The sequence below is a fragment of the Brachyistius frenatus genome, unplaced genomic scaffold, assembly GCF_029030835.1.
Source record: "Brachyistius frenatus isolate BFR_SWC_R1_liver_20210118 unplaced genomic scaffold, ASM2903083v1 Contig_3, whole genome shotgun sequence".
NCBI classification, from domain to species: Eukaryota; Metazoa; Chordata; class Actinopteri; family Embiotocidae; genus Brachyistius; species Brachyistius frenatus.
The window spans coordinates 9,049,520-9,066,492 of record NW_027210602.1 but is presented as its reverse complement, the minus strand read 5'-3'; the positions used below and the strand labels follow the sequence as shown (position 1 = coordinate 9,066,492).

General features: G+C 40.4%; 1 protein-coding gene across 2 annotated transcripts in view; it reads left to right on the top strand.

Moving 5' to 3' along the window:
* Positions 1-16,973, top strand: part of whrna (whirlin a) — a 138,751-nt gene that overhangs the window by 57,007 nt on the left and 64,771 nt on the right. For both annotated transcript variants that reach the window (XM_069705589.1, XM_069705595.1), the window contains exons 2-3: positions 4,584-4,802; positions 12,529-12,654. In XM_069705589.1, the coding sequence (XP_069561690.1) occupies positions 4,584-4,802; positions 12,529-12,654 (345 nt within the window). The remainder of the gene's footprint in view (positions 1-4,583; positions 4,803-12,528; positions 12,655-16,973) is intronic.

Here is a 16,973-nt window from a genome sequence, read left to right as displayed (position 1 = left end):
TGTTTCTCTATGTGTGACTGTGTGCTGCGATTGCACACTTTGATGCACTTGGCTGTGCATACTTTGTGTTCATGACAACTTATCAAGTGTGTGAAATTAGCAGGAGCAATTAGCACTGAGTGGTTTCAACTGTTCCCATCTCATCTGCCAGCACCAATGAAGAAATGCTTTTAACAGAAGACTGGAGGAGCGTTTTCTTTGACTCTCATAAATCCACCTTTCAAAACCAAAACCTCATCTAAACCCTCATGAAAGCAGAGACTTTGTGTTCTTGTGAAGGACATCAGAATGAGCAGTGGGAGTTCAAACACACTCGGGTCTGAAAAGTCACCTGTCTAAGCAGCGAGTTCTTTTTCCCAAACTGTAAAATACTGCCATTTAGTCAAAGCTGTTGCTGTCAGAGAGATACGCACAAGATACACCTCTGCTTTATCACTTTGACCACCCAGATCAAAGATGGAGTTCATGTGATGGAGTATAAAGAGCAACAAAGTACACATAGGGAGGAGGTGAGGGACTGCTGGAACAAACACAGGACTTTCAGACCGTGAGAAAGAAAAAGTGCAAAAGTTACTTACTTAATGTAAGATTTGTATCTCTGAATGTACGTTGATGACCACGATATTTTTCTAAACCTAACCACGGGGTTTTTGTCACCCAAACCTGAGGCACCTTGTGTGTATCTCTGAGACACCAGCAGGCTGGGACAAAACAGCAGTATTTTATGCCCTGAGGTGTACTTTCTATTCCTCTATATTTAGTTGACAGCTTTAGAAGATTTGACACAATGGATAACATAAAAAGCTTTTAAAATACAACACATTGTTGAAGATGAAAGCAGCGGTTTCCAACCTGTTTGTCTGCTGACGTCTTACAAAAAGCAGTGTGTAGTCGGGGTCACATTTCACATGTCTGAGTTGTTAACAGCTTCACCAAACACGGATTCTTCCTTCTAAACTTCTAACAAGGTTTCATTGCAATACATATTCACATTATCCAACATCTTACCAAAAATCAAAGATTAAAGAAAAGGTTTGTGGATCAGAATTTTGTTTTCTTCTTTCATCTCAGTAATCATCTGATGAACCCTCAGATTTATCTGCTGTCCCTGCATGTAAAGCTGATATAAAGCAGTTCATACCAGCTCCACCTGCAGCAGCTACAACAGTAACGTGTTGTATGCTTCACTATTAATGATGTCATTTATAATAATACATACCTAACCAGTATTGTCACTTTAATACTTGAACCACATTTTGCTTCTAATACTTCTGTACTTCTGTAGGATTATTTGTACAGGTCTTTTACTTATAATGGAGTCCACTTCCGTGCTGTATTCATACTTTCACTTCAGTAAATGATCTGAATACTTTTTCCAGCTCCGGGTAACATTGCAACTAATTGGTAAAAATGTATTTCGACATTTAAACGTATAACTTCCCGACTTACTGTAATTCATGTAGAGACTGTATTACTTCAATGAACTATTTCAGAACATCCACCTCCACCACACTATATTTTACAAATAATTGTGCAGTCTTGTCACACATGGATATTAGTAAATTATATCATTCAGGGTTTTTGGAGCTTTAGTTACCACGCATGAAAAGTTTGTAATACAATTGGGGCCATTTATTACATATTCTTTATATAAGCAGGCTTTATGGTTTGATCCCTCAAGGCTCGCAAGTCACTTCTGAATCTGTAATTTCCCTGACATCAGGTGCCTTTAAGCCTCCTGCAGTATATGACAATGCATTTCTAAGTGATGGAATTGGATGGCCTCTGCAGCCGGGATCCGTGCCGTCAGCTTCTGCGTATGAAATGGATTGCCTGGACTGTCATGAGAATGTGCTGTTTTATTTTTTGTATTTTTTGTAGTATTGTCTGAATGCAGTTTACCTGCCGTTGCCATTTCCCATTATGCCCTGCCGTATATTCCATTATTTTCCAAGCACTGTTTGTTCTGCTTGCGAAGCAGCGGTGAGCTTCATCAGCCCAATGTCACAATCAGCACTTTCCTCCAGAGATGAGGCATTAGGACCGCCATACCACAGCTGCTTCGTTGATTACTACAGTTTCTTATTCACAGGATGGAGGGCGGTCTGTTAAACTTGCTGGCCTCCCTCCTCTGCCTTCATTACCCTCCATCTTTGTCTTTTCTCCTTGTGTGTCACGTTGCCCTAAAGTCCCTGCACTCCCGCTTCTCATTGCATCTAAACAACTGCTCATTCTGCTTTCTTCCTCCATTTCCCATGAATGCAGTTACGTTTCTTAGACCAGCACACACCATGATAGAGCCTGTTTGGACCCATAAATCAAAGTGATGATCTGTGCATGCTGGTTGGCGAAGTGTCTAACAGAAAAGCCAGTGTGCTTGGATCAAACAATCACCACACAAAAAGCCACCCCAGTAATTTAAGTGAAATTCCTGCTTCAGACTGCGGATGCATTTTGAGTCTTATGATTCATTTTTCAAAGGTTCCTCTGCAGTGACATCGTCGTCATCCCTTAGAAATATTTTGTCCTCCTCCAAAACAACTAATCTCAACATAATTATAGCTGTGTCCCAGTTCCATAATAATAGTGTACACTACGTCCTACATATTTCAATTTACACCCTGTTTGCAGTTATAGGATATAAAAAAATCAATTGCATAGATAGACATCAGTCAAGCTGTGAACCTAGAAACCACAACCACCGAAACACAATTTTAATAATTTTGTTTTTTTTATTCTGAGATCAGAACTTTTCATGTTTGTTTTAATTAGTTTTCTCTGGAAATTTCACCCCAGCTTCCTGTTTTGCAACATTTTGAACAACCAGCAAACTGTGCCATCCTGATTGCTTTTCGATTCCCGGGCCCCCCCGGCGATGTGTGGCAGCTCACAGGGAGGTGACACATGTGCGGGTGATATGCATATTTCAAATTAAGGATATACAGTAGTCTTTGTCATCAACACAGTCAGAACTTTGACACAGTAATAACATGAAGTAGACAGGAAATTTTCCATTTTTACTTCATGCTGTTTTGTTTGATTTTTATATGCAAGTATCTCACTGTCCCTCGCTTTTTTAGCTTCACATTCTCTGTGTGTGAGTAAAAGCTGCTGGCGGGGCAGCTGCTCGTGTGCTGCTGAACTTGTCTGTCACATACTTTTATCTGCGGTTCTGCATTGCTGCCCGTGGAGAGAGGCGGACGTAGAGCAGGGAGAGAGTGATGGCAGGTGTTTTGGTAGAAAGCAGGGATCTTCAGAGCTGACAGGGTTTTGTTGCATCAGAATTGAAGTTATTATCTCTCGGCACAAATCAAGATGGTGAAATTGATTCAGCTGGATCGTTGTTTTCTAAGAGATGGGCCTCCTCTGCAATCCACAGCACTCTGACAAGTAGTAATTTTAGCTGTTGCTTGGAGCATATGTTAATAGGCATTTCAACAGAAGCATTTAGGAGTTCCTTGCAATACCTGCAGGGAGAAGACAAATGAAGATTGATGGGATGGGTAGCTTTTATTTGTGGCTCACAAAAGGAGAGAATGGAGGGACACAGTTTGGTTACAGATTTATCTGGATTCCTGACATAGAGCACCTTTGGGAAGTCTTTACACCACATCATGCTATGGCCTTTATGATGGTTTTTTTTATTATTATTATTTTTGTATAGCTCTGCAGTATTGAATACTTAAAAAAAACTATAACAAATCATAAACATAAGTACAATGACAGATTACAAAATGACATAGCTGAGTTGGACAACAGAATAGCTCCAGTAAAGACAGAATCAGCATTTGATCAGATTTGTTTTTGATCTATTAGGATCAGGATCAGGATTGGCAAGGCTGTAGTGTCTCCACCCTCAAAATGAGATGAGAAGTCTGCTCAGACTCAGGTCTGTTTGTTGTGACACCCTCAGAGATTCTGCGTCTGTATTGAGCCCGTGGATGTGCTTCACAAACCTGGAGACTGTTGCAATATCTGTTTTAAAATCTGCCGTGTCTCTGATGATTTTTAGTTTGAAATGAAACTAGAGAGTCCTGTTTGTGTTGGTGGTCGGTGCACAAGGACTGTTTGATCAGTAAGAGCTTCAACACTATTCAGTTTGATTTCTACAGACCACCGGGCTCATGGGAATACATTGATCTGCAGAGGGATTGCACGCACCGCAAGCCATCAGAAGGCAATGAGGCACAGCCTGCAGCAGTTTTCAGTAGAAATGTTTTACAAATCTTCTTGTGTGTCTGTGTGGGTGTGGTTGTTTGGTCATTTGTGGTTTTATCAACGTTGGAGAAGCACCGCAGAAATCGCTTGCTTCAGTCTGCAATCAAATTTGCCTTTCAGCCTGTTTTAGTTTTGTGTCCCATTTCATGCATGTCTTTGTGTCCATGTGTGTGTGTGTGTGTGTGTTGGAGCATGTCATGGCCTTATCAAATTAAATGAAATTAAAGTGACTGAGGTGTGGATTTGTGAGTACACTGTGTTCTTTCAACTTGGACTCACGTATGTTCTGAGAAATACAGATTATTGAGTTGTTTTCGTCATGACGCCTGAATTCGCTCTCCTCTGCTCTCCTCTCGTCTCGGCAGGTTCTGAAGGGCAGTAAAAAGCTTTGTCTGTCAGTGCGCTCAGTCGGCCGGATTCCAGGTGGCTACGTCACCAACCATGTTTATACCTGGGTCGACCCTCAGGGCCGAAGTGTGTCCCCTCCTCCTGACCTGCCGGAGCATCGGAGCGCCACCCTGAGAAGAACCGACAGCCAGCGACGCAGCAACATGCAGCTACTGCAGGAAGGAGACGAGAAGAAGGTAGAAGCATTAAATACCAAACACTGGAGTATTACAACATCAGAGCAGGGCTTACGATACCAGCCAGCCACATCTTTAAATTAATAATAGAAAACAAATGTAGAAAAGGAGCGGTCCCTTAGTACACTGAGTATGCACTTAACAGTTTGTACTTGCAGCAAAGTTAATATTAACACTACTTGCATGTTTATTTTCCTAAATGCCCTTAAAACTCTGAAAGCAATGATAAAAACCTAAAATATTTATGGAGAATGTTAAAAAGCAAGCTAAATGAAGCTGAGCTGAAGTAAGCAACAACATCTACAAGTGTTTGATCCATAAATCATAAACACTGGAACAAATATTCCAACCTCCTCCAAAGGCACTGACTGAAAATGTGCCTCCGGACTGTGAACCGACTGTAAGGCTGACAAGAGTCTTGTTTTCACATTCAGGAAAGGTTTTCTGACTGTCAACCGTTTCAAAGCACCGTTTCTTTGGACTTTCTTTGGACATGTTTTTGTGTTAGACTTGATGTTTAATTATTTCAACTTGAAGGGAATTTGTGCTTGAGTCGAATAAGGATATGGCTTATGTAGCTTTAGAGCAGGGGTGCCCAATAGGTCGATCGCGATCTACCAGTCAATCGCAACGTCTATGCTTGGAGATCGCACCTCATTATAAACAACTAAGCCATTCGTTTTTGTTTTTAATATACCACTTGATTGATATAAAAAGAAGCCACTCTATGGCCAGTGGCTTCTGTAGATTTCAAGACTTCGTTTTACTCCAGCCAATCGCTACATTCATGTGTTTTCCATTTGGAGAAGACAGTGAGGTGGCCTCAAACATCGCAACACTGTTTCATCGTCCAAATTCTCAACCCTCCTTCCTGCTTGAATAGTACATCGACTATTCATCACAGAGCGATAAAGCATATATTCTATGAAACTGCATGATTTGAGCTTTCCAACAATGTCAGCGGCTCGTCTGCGTGACAAAGCGATGCATCACTCTGCATATAGCTCCGCCTCCATCTCCACACCCACTACTCTTGATTGAATTACGCCCGAAGTCCCAATCGATTCACACCGTGCATATAGAAAAAATAAACAGCACAACTTACCATTTCTGATTATACTCATTGTTTCTCTGTTCGACAAATTGTTTTCAACTAATCCAGTTTGAAATCACAGCTGACTTCTGCATGGTCTCCAAAAAAAGGGCTGGCATGCCATCCCACTTTGTATGAAGAATACAAAAAAAGAATGTATTTGCAGGGATACCTAACAGCCGAGTTTTATGCAAATCACATGGGCGAATGCCCTGAGTGGGAGTCTCTGGTTTGGGCCGCTGGCCACCCGCAGCCATCCAAATAAGATAAATAAATATATTGTGATGTGGAGGGTTCATTCCATAATGCAAGGTACATCTATATGCATTTTCAGCAATGGCATTTTTTGGGGGGGCATATCACTTTGAGCTGGCCATTTTAGAAGTAGCTAACAAGCCAAAGGAGTGTGGGCACCTTTACGTTACAGAATAGCGAACATGAACCTGAACTAAAATCATTCCATCACCTTATAATGTAGTAAAACGTGATGGTTGTCATGGACACATCACATTTTTCCTAAACTATCCACAATAGCCACTTTATTTTGAGATGTCATGTCCAGTTGAAGCAGGAACTAAAAAGTTTAAGTAGTTTTTATTGTCAGCAAACTGAGTTATCATAGCAGGCAGGATGAAATAAATAAAGTGATGGATGAAAAATGATAGACACAGCAAAAAAAAAAAACGAATAAAAAAACAATAACAGTAATTGGTCCATGAGTCCTACCACCCCCCACCCTGTCATCACCTCATGGCCTGCAGGCAACGAGCTGTCAGAGTTGTTTAAAAGATTTATGACACTAGAGCTTTCAATTTTTTAGCATCTGAGAGCTGCACATTAATCTTTACTGCTTCAGCCCTATTAATACAGGCTGTAGTTAGTACCATGCAGATAACATTTAGAAAATATTAATTCAGTGTCTTGTAGATGGGTTGGCTGATTTAGCTCTTTCACTTGAGATATTAATATATATTCCTGATATTGGAGTAAATTAAATAAATGTGTGCATTTCAAATCAAATCATTTAGAGCTACTTGTCCGATGTGTCGCTTCATGTGATGGATATGAGACGAGAATCTGATTGAATTTGTAAGAAAGTCTGTGTCATTACTTAATATTGTGAACATCATCAGCTCTGTAGTTAAGGGATGACTGTTAATGTGCTGTGCATTATGCAAACTAAAACTCTGTCTGACACGCAGCTGGTCTGATGAGACTGTCCTCCTTCAAAAGTTGACCCAATTGTTCTTTTGTGTGGGCAGCTTATGACCCGCACTTGTTTTAAGGTTAAGTGATGTCTAGCAGTCATACAAATAACAACAATCTGTTGTCCTGGAGATGTGACATCGTTTAGATGACGTCTATATGATGTGAGTTTTTCCTTGTTCGGTGGATGGCTCGTTACAATAGAGGACTTGAGTGCAAGACACCACTGTTCATTCCTGTTTCTATACTTGAGTCAAGGTTTAGAAGATCCTTTTCACCCACAGCTATCAGGCTTTACAGCACCTCAGCCAGGGGCAGCAGCTTGTGACCTGGACTGTTGCGTGTCCCCCTCCTGTCCTGCCTGGGCTCTCCCTCCGTTGGACTGTGCACTAGTATTGTCAGGACTTCCAGGATATTAAGGAACTGTGTTTTTTCTTATTGCCACTTTTTATTTAATTTATCTACAACGTATTTATTTAGTGATGGCTTGAATTGTATTAATCCTTCTTTCACACTTTTTTTTTTAACCCACAATTACCACACACTTTGGCTTTTATTGGTTGATTATTATATTGTACTGTGCTTTAAATCTAGATTTATGTGAGCTACTGGATACATTCATTTCTCCATCCCTCCATCCATCCATCCATCCATCCATCCATCCATCCATCCATCCATCCATCTATCCATCCATCCATCCATCCATCCATCCATCCATCCATCCATCCATCCATCCATCCATCCATCCATCCATCCATCCATCCAACCAACCAACCAAACCAACCAACTGTCTGGTCTAAAGATTTGTTTAACTATATTTACTGTTGCCATGACAACAAAGGTTGCATAACTTTATGGATTAGTATGTTTAATGCACAACATAGTCATCATTTTAACCCAAACCAGTATGTCCCCTTAATGCTAACGAAGAGCTTTTTGTGCCTTAATCTAACCAGGGACGCTAATTGAGGACACTTCTGTGCACCGTGTTTGAGATTCAGAACAAACGACCTATCTGGTCTGTTGGGTTGGAGGACTCGTTAGGCCTGACAATGATAGAACAGCTCCATTGTGGAGAATCTGCAATCTGCTAAACATTAATTAGTTTATGAATTTATATGTTAAATAATAAGAGTGCAGTCTCAACCCCTAAAGTCCCATTTAGTCTCACATTAATACCAAAAGTATTAAAAGTAGTCAAGTTAGTAACACTGAATGTATTCCTTTGGTGTTCAATTGGCAGAAAACTTTAAACAGTACAGCAGTTACCTCTTCAGCATGTAGTAACTGTGGATTGTGACTCAGGTTATAGGTGGCTGCTCTTGGTTATAATGACATTTTTAAGGAGAATTGGTTCAGTTTAGCTTTTCATACATGCAGTCTTAATTTCACTCACTCCAACATGTACGATACAATTCACAAATCCTTGTGATGCCTCCTCAAACTCTATTGCTGACTAAACAGACCAGTGGGACTCCTTGTTGAGGGAACGAGCGTATTGAAATGATTCCATGATAACAGCTGATGAGAAGGAACACTAAGAGCCCAAATAGCTGCTATGCAGTGCCAATAAAAGCAGGATGAGTCTAGTAATTAAAACTATTCTGTATGTCTGGTATAAATGTCACAGAGAACACGGAGGCCTCTGTACTCCCAAAGGTGAGCAGAGGTGGCTGGCGTACGTCCAACAGGCAGACAATAGTTATTAAAAAAAGAAGGACGGCAGCACAATATGCACTAAATGAAGGTTATATTTCTGTGCCAGATGCCAAATCTATGCCAACGGGTACATAAGAAGCATAAAACTGAAATTGTTTAATAGAGATATTTGCATATGTGCCACCTATAGCCGCCAACTGATTCCCTTTTTCAATATTGGCCAGAGACATCTGCATTAGGATCAAACCAAGTAATGAAGGACCCCATTGTGATGAAAGAAGATTACAATCTGAAGTTTGGCACAGCTAAGCCATGTTGAAGCCCTTCCAGTGAACGGTGTACAATTTAATGTTGTTTCTTTGCTCCCCAAACTGACATATTTTGAGTTTGTCCAAAGAGCCAATAGAGAAAGAAAGCACAGTTGTTTTTTTGTAGCCCAGGAAACTCATCAGTCATTAAGACGCATTGTTTACTACAAGATTAAGTATTGGAAAATAGGAAAAGCCTGAATGTGAGAACCGAAAACACAGTGACTGATGTGAGCGACAGGAAGATGATTTAGTGTTGTTTATGTCCTTTTTTTGTAATTATATTAAGAAGTAATGTTACTGTGGTGGTGGGGCGTGGTTTGGCTCAGCTGCAGGAGGGACTGATTGGGGGAGTGGTTCAGCGAACGGTGCCTGGAAGAGGCTTAATTAGCCCCAGCTGAATCAAATCCCTGATTGTCCCTCTCTTCGCCTTACAACCCAAGCAGCAGGACACCAGAGATCTCACTCCCAGGGACACGCAACGGCAGGCTGGCTGCAGACAGGTCATGTGGCATGTGCCCGAATGCCCGGCAGGAGAGCCCGAGAGATCTGTTATTGGTTGTGTGAAATAAACCTGTTGGAAAACCGTACTTCGGTGGATTGTTGTGCGTTCGACCGAGAAAACCCACAGTGACGGCAAGATGTCTGTCACAGTTACCTTTGTCAAATGGTGTTAGTCAGTCTTTATAAAAAAAAATTAAAAAAAAAAGATATTGGGTAAAGGTTTAGAAATCATCAGGATGTAGTGTGTCATGAAAAAGATGGGTCTGACGTTAGAGGATTGCTTAATTAAGTGAGTTAAAGGCTCAAGGCTTGATAAGATGACCCAGCAGCACCAAACAAAGAAGGCAGATTATACCTCCCAGTATTCCTGCCAGAGGGTTCAAATAAAGCAGGTTTATCAGACAAATGAACCCCTCATCAATGTCTATACGTTGAAAAGTAATGAGTAGAGAGGACCCTGTAAAATGTGTGAGGAATTCAGTGATTTACTTAGTCCAGGTCATTTCCACCTCTACATGTCAAGTACTTTTTTAGTCCCTTGTTAGAGTGAGTCTTGGTGAGAAGTGTCTGGTCAACTCTGCCGTGATGAGAAATGCCACATATTCGACTTTGTAAAGTTACATCTGATTTCTGCAGAAAGAAGGGTGATCGGAGTGGATATTGTTATTCATTATGTCTTGTAATATATTACCTCCTTAATCAAAAAGATGGATTATCTTAATTCTTGTCCGTCGCTGAGTCTTTGTTGAGGTGACAAGCTGTGTTACAAATATATAATTTGATAATATGGTTTTACAAAAGTGTTATGAGCCTCCTGCCATTCTTTCATTCAACCCAAAGCTGTGTGTCCTGTGTAGAAGGGAGACAGTTTGGATGTCACCTGCTGGCCAGATACCTCTGCACCCTCTTTTAAACCAGTTAAATGCAGCAGCGCTCACTCTGGTCCTCCAACTCTCTTTTGAATGTATGTTGTTGTAGCCACAGATGCTACAGCAGCTTTTCTTCACCATCACATTTGAGAGTAGCAGCTAAAATTTAGATCCACTGTACGTAGTATATAACCTGAGTTTATAATTCTGTAACCAGCATCTTGACAAAACATATCTGAGCATGATGCAAACACGTTAACCTGAATAAAAGTATTTAACTTTTTAGATGTAAAAACAAAAATACCCCTTCTAATTGGTTCGCACACCTTTATAAATTTTTTTATGCCTTTGTGCTGATGACAGCAGGAGCTGGACACATTATGTTTTCAGGTTGTCTGTTCTCTCTCTAGGTGTACAAACCATAGACTGTGTATGTGAGTGGACGTAGCTTCTGGGTCTGAAAAATAAGGCAGATGTGGAAATGCGATGTGAGCTGCGATATCACTGAGTGCAGCTATAAAAAATAAAAAAAAGCCTTCAAAAAGCCTCCGTCTCCATAGACTGGTGCAGTCATCAGTTACGGCTATCGGTGGGCGGGACGTAGTATTGTTGGGTTTCCAATCAGATTGAGTCAGATCCACCGCGTGCTCCTCCCAAGCTCGTCCAAATATGGTCACTTCTGATTCCAAACCGCTCCGAACTAGCAAGATGCCGAACTCGAGGCTTCATAACGGCCGATCATAAACCAATGGGTGATGTAACTGTTGGTTGCCGCTTGGCACAAACGTGCATTGAGAGACTTTCTTCAAATTTGACACAAACATTCAGTTGGACTCAAGGAAGAAGTGATGAGCTTTTGTGGGTCAAAGATCTAAAATGAAGGTCACTGTGACCTCATGTCCACCCCTTTTGTGAATGTGATATTTCAGAAACGCCTTGAGGGAATTTCTTCAAATTTGGCAGAAATGCTTAGAATATGTTGGTGAAAGGTCAGTGTGACCTCAAACAACATGTTTGTGGCAAAAACTCAAAGCTGAGTTTGATCATTATGACAAAATATAACCCGAAAGGATAAAATGGTGAAGTGATGACATTTTATATCCAAAAGGGTCAAATGTCAACTTCACTGTGACGTCAAACTGTTTTGTAACTCAGGACTCAGACAGTTTTTGACCATATTTCACATCTGTTCAGATACCGAGTTGGTGACACTAATCGTCGGTGTCCATTTTGAAACTGTGCTGATTGTTTAGATCTTCTCTGCTGTCGGGTTGAAGATGTGTGTGAAGCATCCACGATTTAGAAATTGTAGCTTCTTTGCAGCAACATCCACATTTGAAGTATTGTTTACTATCAATCAGCTTTATTGGCCCAGCATGTGAACTCACATCAGGATTCCTTCAATATCTTGACTATAAAATGAGTCAGGTTAGTCGAGGCAAACAACCGTGAGGTGGTAATTCTAGTTTTGGCGATTAAATCCTTGATTTACCCGAGTACACATCAAGTTCTATTTCATTTAGTTTCATAAAATTGTCTAGATAAGTCAACTTTGACACAAGTTAATTGCAACAACTGGATGAATGATGTATATCCTGGTAAGTATTACTAGCCCCCTGCAGATGTATCTTTAATTGGGAGGGGAACCAGAGATGCTCTATTTGAATTCAAACTGTGTCTGATTTTGTTCATGCTGCGTATTAGAGGAAATGACACGGATGAGCCTTGTGATCAAACTGATTGACCCATTCAAACAGGCATTCCTGCAATCATAACAGATTCAGCCTCCCCATTACTGACCCTGACTCCCCATATCTAAGGAGATATAAAACGTGATTTATTCTTGCCTGAAAATCCTGACTTGGAGCAGGGCTGTCATTTCCTCCATGCATTGTGTTTCACATCTTCATTTCCTTGTGAGCAGCCCGACACCACGACTAAATCTGACAGCCTGTCAAGCAAAACAATCAAGACTACACAATGTCATTTAAAATGTTGATATTTAAGAGGTATCTCGTTCAAACCATTTAGGATATTTATCCCCTGCTTCAGCTTCATTTATCGGTTTCTCTGTCTGTCTTAAATAGGTCAACTTGGTTTTGGATGACGGTCGGTCTCTGGGTCTGATGATCCGAGGGGGAGCTGAATATGCTTTGGGTATTTACATCACTGGAGTGGACCAAGGATCAGCAGCAGAGTGTGGAGGACTCAAGGTACCACTTTTACTTTGACTTTGACCTGACATATGTCTACAATTTACTCATAATTTGTTGTATGTGTTTGCTGATGAATGCACATGATAACACTCCTATATTTAGCCAGTTAAACTTCCAATTTAAGCTATTTTAGCTTGTTGCTATGTTTAAAACTGTTTTGGTGCCAACAAAACAATGATATGTCAAACGTTAGATTACTTTAAGCTGCGTGTCATTGTATAATGCAATATTAGTTAAACAGCTTGTTTTGCAGAACCGCATTTGATATTAAACATTGTATTACATAATTTTTGCTTCAAGATAATACTGGAAATTTAATGCAATCGAAGGTGCACATGGTCAAGATCAAAGCTAAGCTAAAGCTCAAAAGTCCCGCTGAAGTCATCATAGATTTTTTTTAAATATGTGTTGTTAATAGTTCTAGAAATTCTCCTTTTCATCTCCACCTGCTGGAGGGGCGTGTCAGTTTCTGTGTTTGATTGACAACTGCTGGCAGGCAGGCTGCCACAGAGCCGGTGTTACACTGTAGGGAACAAGAGACAAAGTAAACAAACTTGCACTGTAACCGACATGTTGTGGGCATACAGTGTGTTGTTATAGGGAAAATACAGTAAGGAGCACAGCAGCATGGCTGTAGTGACATTTGCATGTACTTTTAAATGCTGCTTTATGTGTTGCAGCTGAGAAGCTAATTTGCAATCTAGTCTGAAAAACTGATCTTAACAGTGGTGAATGTTTGGATGGTGTTTTTTTCAATAAGGTAAGGTGCAGGACACAATATCTGTTCTTGTTATTAAGTTAGGTGAGAGGTCAACGCTAATATGGGTTGTTGTTCGGAGTCTTTGGCCCTCGTGCTGTAAAGCAGACGTTGCTGCTTTGAATGGGAAAATGGAAATTAGTGTCCCTCTAAAATGTTTTCCCATCAAAGTAATGCAAACATAGAAAGAGCCTCCATGAAAGCAAACAATCCAGAATATACAGCACATTTCTCCCTTTAGGTTTCTTCATTTATTTTCTAAGCAGAATACACGACAAGTACGGAGCAGACATGTATGTTGAAGTAGATGGAAAAAAATAATTTTAGTTTACATTTTTTCTTCAGAGTTGATGACCACAAATAGAAATATGTACTCATGTAATGGTTTAGTAATTTATAATGGTAAATATGTAAAGGATCTATTCCTTCCACTAACCAATCTGATACAAACAACTACTGTCGTGGAAAAAGTTTTCTTAACAAACCCAAATTCAAAGACAAACACAAAACACCTGTTGTGGTTGTACAAAATCATATTAATATTATGTTGATCAGCATAACAGGGAGAGATTTCTCCAACCAACTCCAAGTTAGTGACACTAATACACCTGCTTATATAGAATACAGTAACCAAAACGTCCAATTTCATTGGTCACATACATCGTTTCATGGTCTCATCCTTTCCTCACCATGTACAGAAGATTATGAAACAAGTCTTTCAGTAAGCAGATCAACCTTGCAGAGAAGGACATTGTTTCTAATTTACGACCTGGGCCTCTGACCTCTGACCTCTTCATGTTACACACACTGACAGGTGTCCCCGTGCCCAGATTGAGTCCCATTTGCATGATCCCAAAACAGACAAGACAGAAAGTTGTCAGAGTCCATACATAACATCATCACAAACAGATCAATGAAAGCCAATGTAATAGATATTCAGTATGAATAAAGATAAAACTTAAGCTTCTTGCTGAGTTTACTTTCACACTACCCGCAGTAACATCATAGTAGGGTTACTATGATCTCCTCCCAGTAGTATCCGTGAAGCCCTACAAACAGCCCTTAGTCATCGCTACATTTTATCAACAAACCAGCAAGTAGTAACTGTTGCTAACTTAGCAGAAAATAATTCCCTTCACATGCTGTTTTTACAAAGAGGTTAATGCACAAGGTCAAGAACAGAACCGCTGGTATTGACTGAATGCCATACATTAAAAGTGCCAAGCAGCTATCAGGGGTCAGAGTGTATCACTGGGTCTCAGTGCATTAATCTCTCTAACTGATGGGTCAGCACATATTCTTGGAGGAATGAGGTTTGCCTCTCTCGTCGACTGTTTGTACTGCCGATAATTACAGGCATCTCTGACCAGTGGTGACATTTACTAGAAGAGATTTTTCACTGTTTCAGTGACACAACAACACATGGAGAGCTTTTGCACCCTACAACTTTTTTTTTCTATAAATACTCACATTTTCTGATACTTTTGACTATCTCTGTCAAACTGCTATTTTTCTTCTTCATCACCATATGGTCTGTAAAAAATAATTGGTTTATATAATGGACAAATTTGTAAGCTGCTTGTTGGAAAGAGAAAGGCAATAGCAAAGACAGCGGATGCTGTATTCAGTGTGACTAACATACGTCCGATATCTGACATATAGTGGCTTAAACTGGGTTGGCACTGATCTGTTCGTTTTCAAGTAGTTAAGTCTTTAGAGAGCACAGCTTCGGTTGGTTTGCTCCCACATTTGTGTTTGTCATGGTGACATGGCAGCAGAAGGAGAGCGAGGATGGACCTCCTCTCCCCTGAGCCCTTCATCCCATGCCTGTTAGTGATCAGTCTGTCAACCAGCCAATTACACAGACACCTATTAGAGGGCCCACACAGGCGTGTACAATCAGCATCGCATCTTGGTGTGGAATGCTGTTAGCAAGCAGAAGGGCATCTTACTAAAGCAGGTAGAGAATGACATGTTCTGTCTTTTTCTGTGTCTGCTTTTTCACATGTATGAAGTACTTAATGCTGCTTCTTGTGCTGTGCTGTCCATTTTTGAAGACCGTGCTTTTGTAAACTGTCAAGCAGGATTTCTCAGAGCTCAAATAGCTTTTTCTTTCGCCCCAATCTCCCCCAGTTTTCTTTGTTTTGGTGCCTGGTGCTCGGTATTTGAAGTGCAATTTCCTCGTTTGGAAACACTTGAATAAATACAAGGTAGCGGCGCCTCTAATGCAGGCACATTTACACTTGAGTCCAGGGTTCAGTGTATAAGAAACAGATTGAAATAAAGCACATTTTTCCTGCATGGTGCAATGTGTCTCAGTCAGGCATTTTGTTGGTTCCGAGTGATGCTCCAGTGGACACCGGGCTTTACCTGCAGGGCCAAAAGCCAGGCACTGTCTCGACAGATTGAGGGGGAGGTCAGGAAATGGTAAGAGAAGGAGAAAAAAGCACAGTCACTGACAACCTCCCACATTTAGATTCAGGCACAGTTTGCATTATGTGTGCACACTCAATCGCATAGGCAGGTGAGGCACAAAAAGACTGAAGAATAATACACCGGTCAGGGCTTTAGTCATTATAATGGGTAATTGACTCAAGATAGAGTATCTCTAAGAAACAAATTACTTCCTGTTGACATCAGCAGCATACCCATGGTTGTTTTTGGCATTGTCAGTGTCTAAAGCGAGATCATTAAAATAAACCATGTCTGTCAGTAAATGTAGAAAATGCACTATTCAATGGAAGTAAATCAAAGCATTCAAGACCAAAACAAAGTCTATTTAATGTGCAACTAAATCCCTGCTGTTGTTAAACCCCCAAAATAATGGACTTTTCACATCACGTCCTCACGGTCTGAACACCCTCGATTTAACCTGATCGTTTTAAAAATGATAAATACTAAACTATGCAGAACTGTTAGAAAATGTTACCTTGATATCAATTAATATTCATGTCCTGTTGTCAGCGTTTCCATACCGGTGCTGGAAAATGGCAACACTGTGCCGAACTATACTATACTGAACTATACAGCTTGTGTACACGAGGGACCCTCCAGCGTTCCTCGAACACGTTTCTTAACATCAACCTATTGCTGCAAGCACTAAAGCCTGGCTGAGCCTGAGTTTGTCTTGGGGGGATAAATAAAACATATGTGCTTTACTCTCCTGAAAGAAATTTGTGGTACTCTTTAATTCTGCTCGGAAAAAAATTTAAAAAAAATCTGAAGTGTAAACACAAATCAAAAGTATGTTTTATACATTGTGAATGTAATATTTAAAGAATATGATCTCTGCAGAGACGTTTTGGCACAGCATGACAGGACTCACAGAATAAGGTACATTTCTATCCAGCAGGCTTATCGATGTCTGGACAAATTATACCAATGAAAATAAAAAGTACATAAATCTTTAGAAAAAAGCATTTAAATTTCTGTGAGGCTTAGTTGGGGTGGTCGAGTAGTTGAAACAGCAGACTTTTTCCTAAGAAGCTAGGGTTTGAGTCCATGACAAAGCAACTTGGATTTGTGCAAGAAAACCTATTCCCAACCCAAACCATGTGGT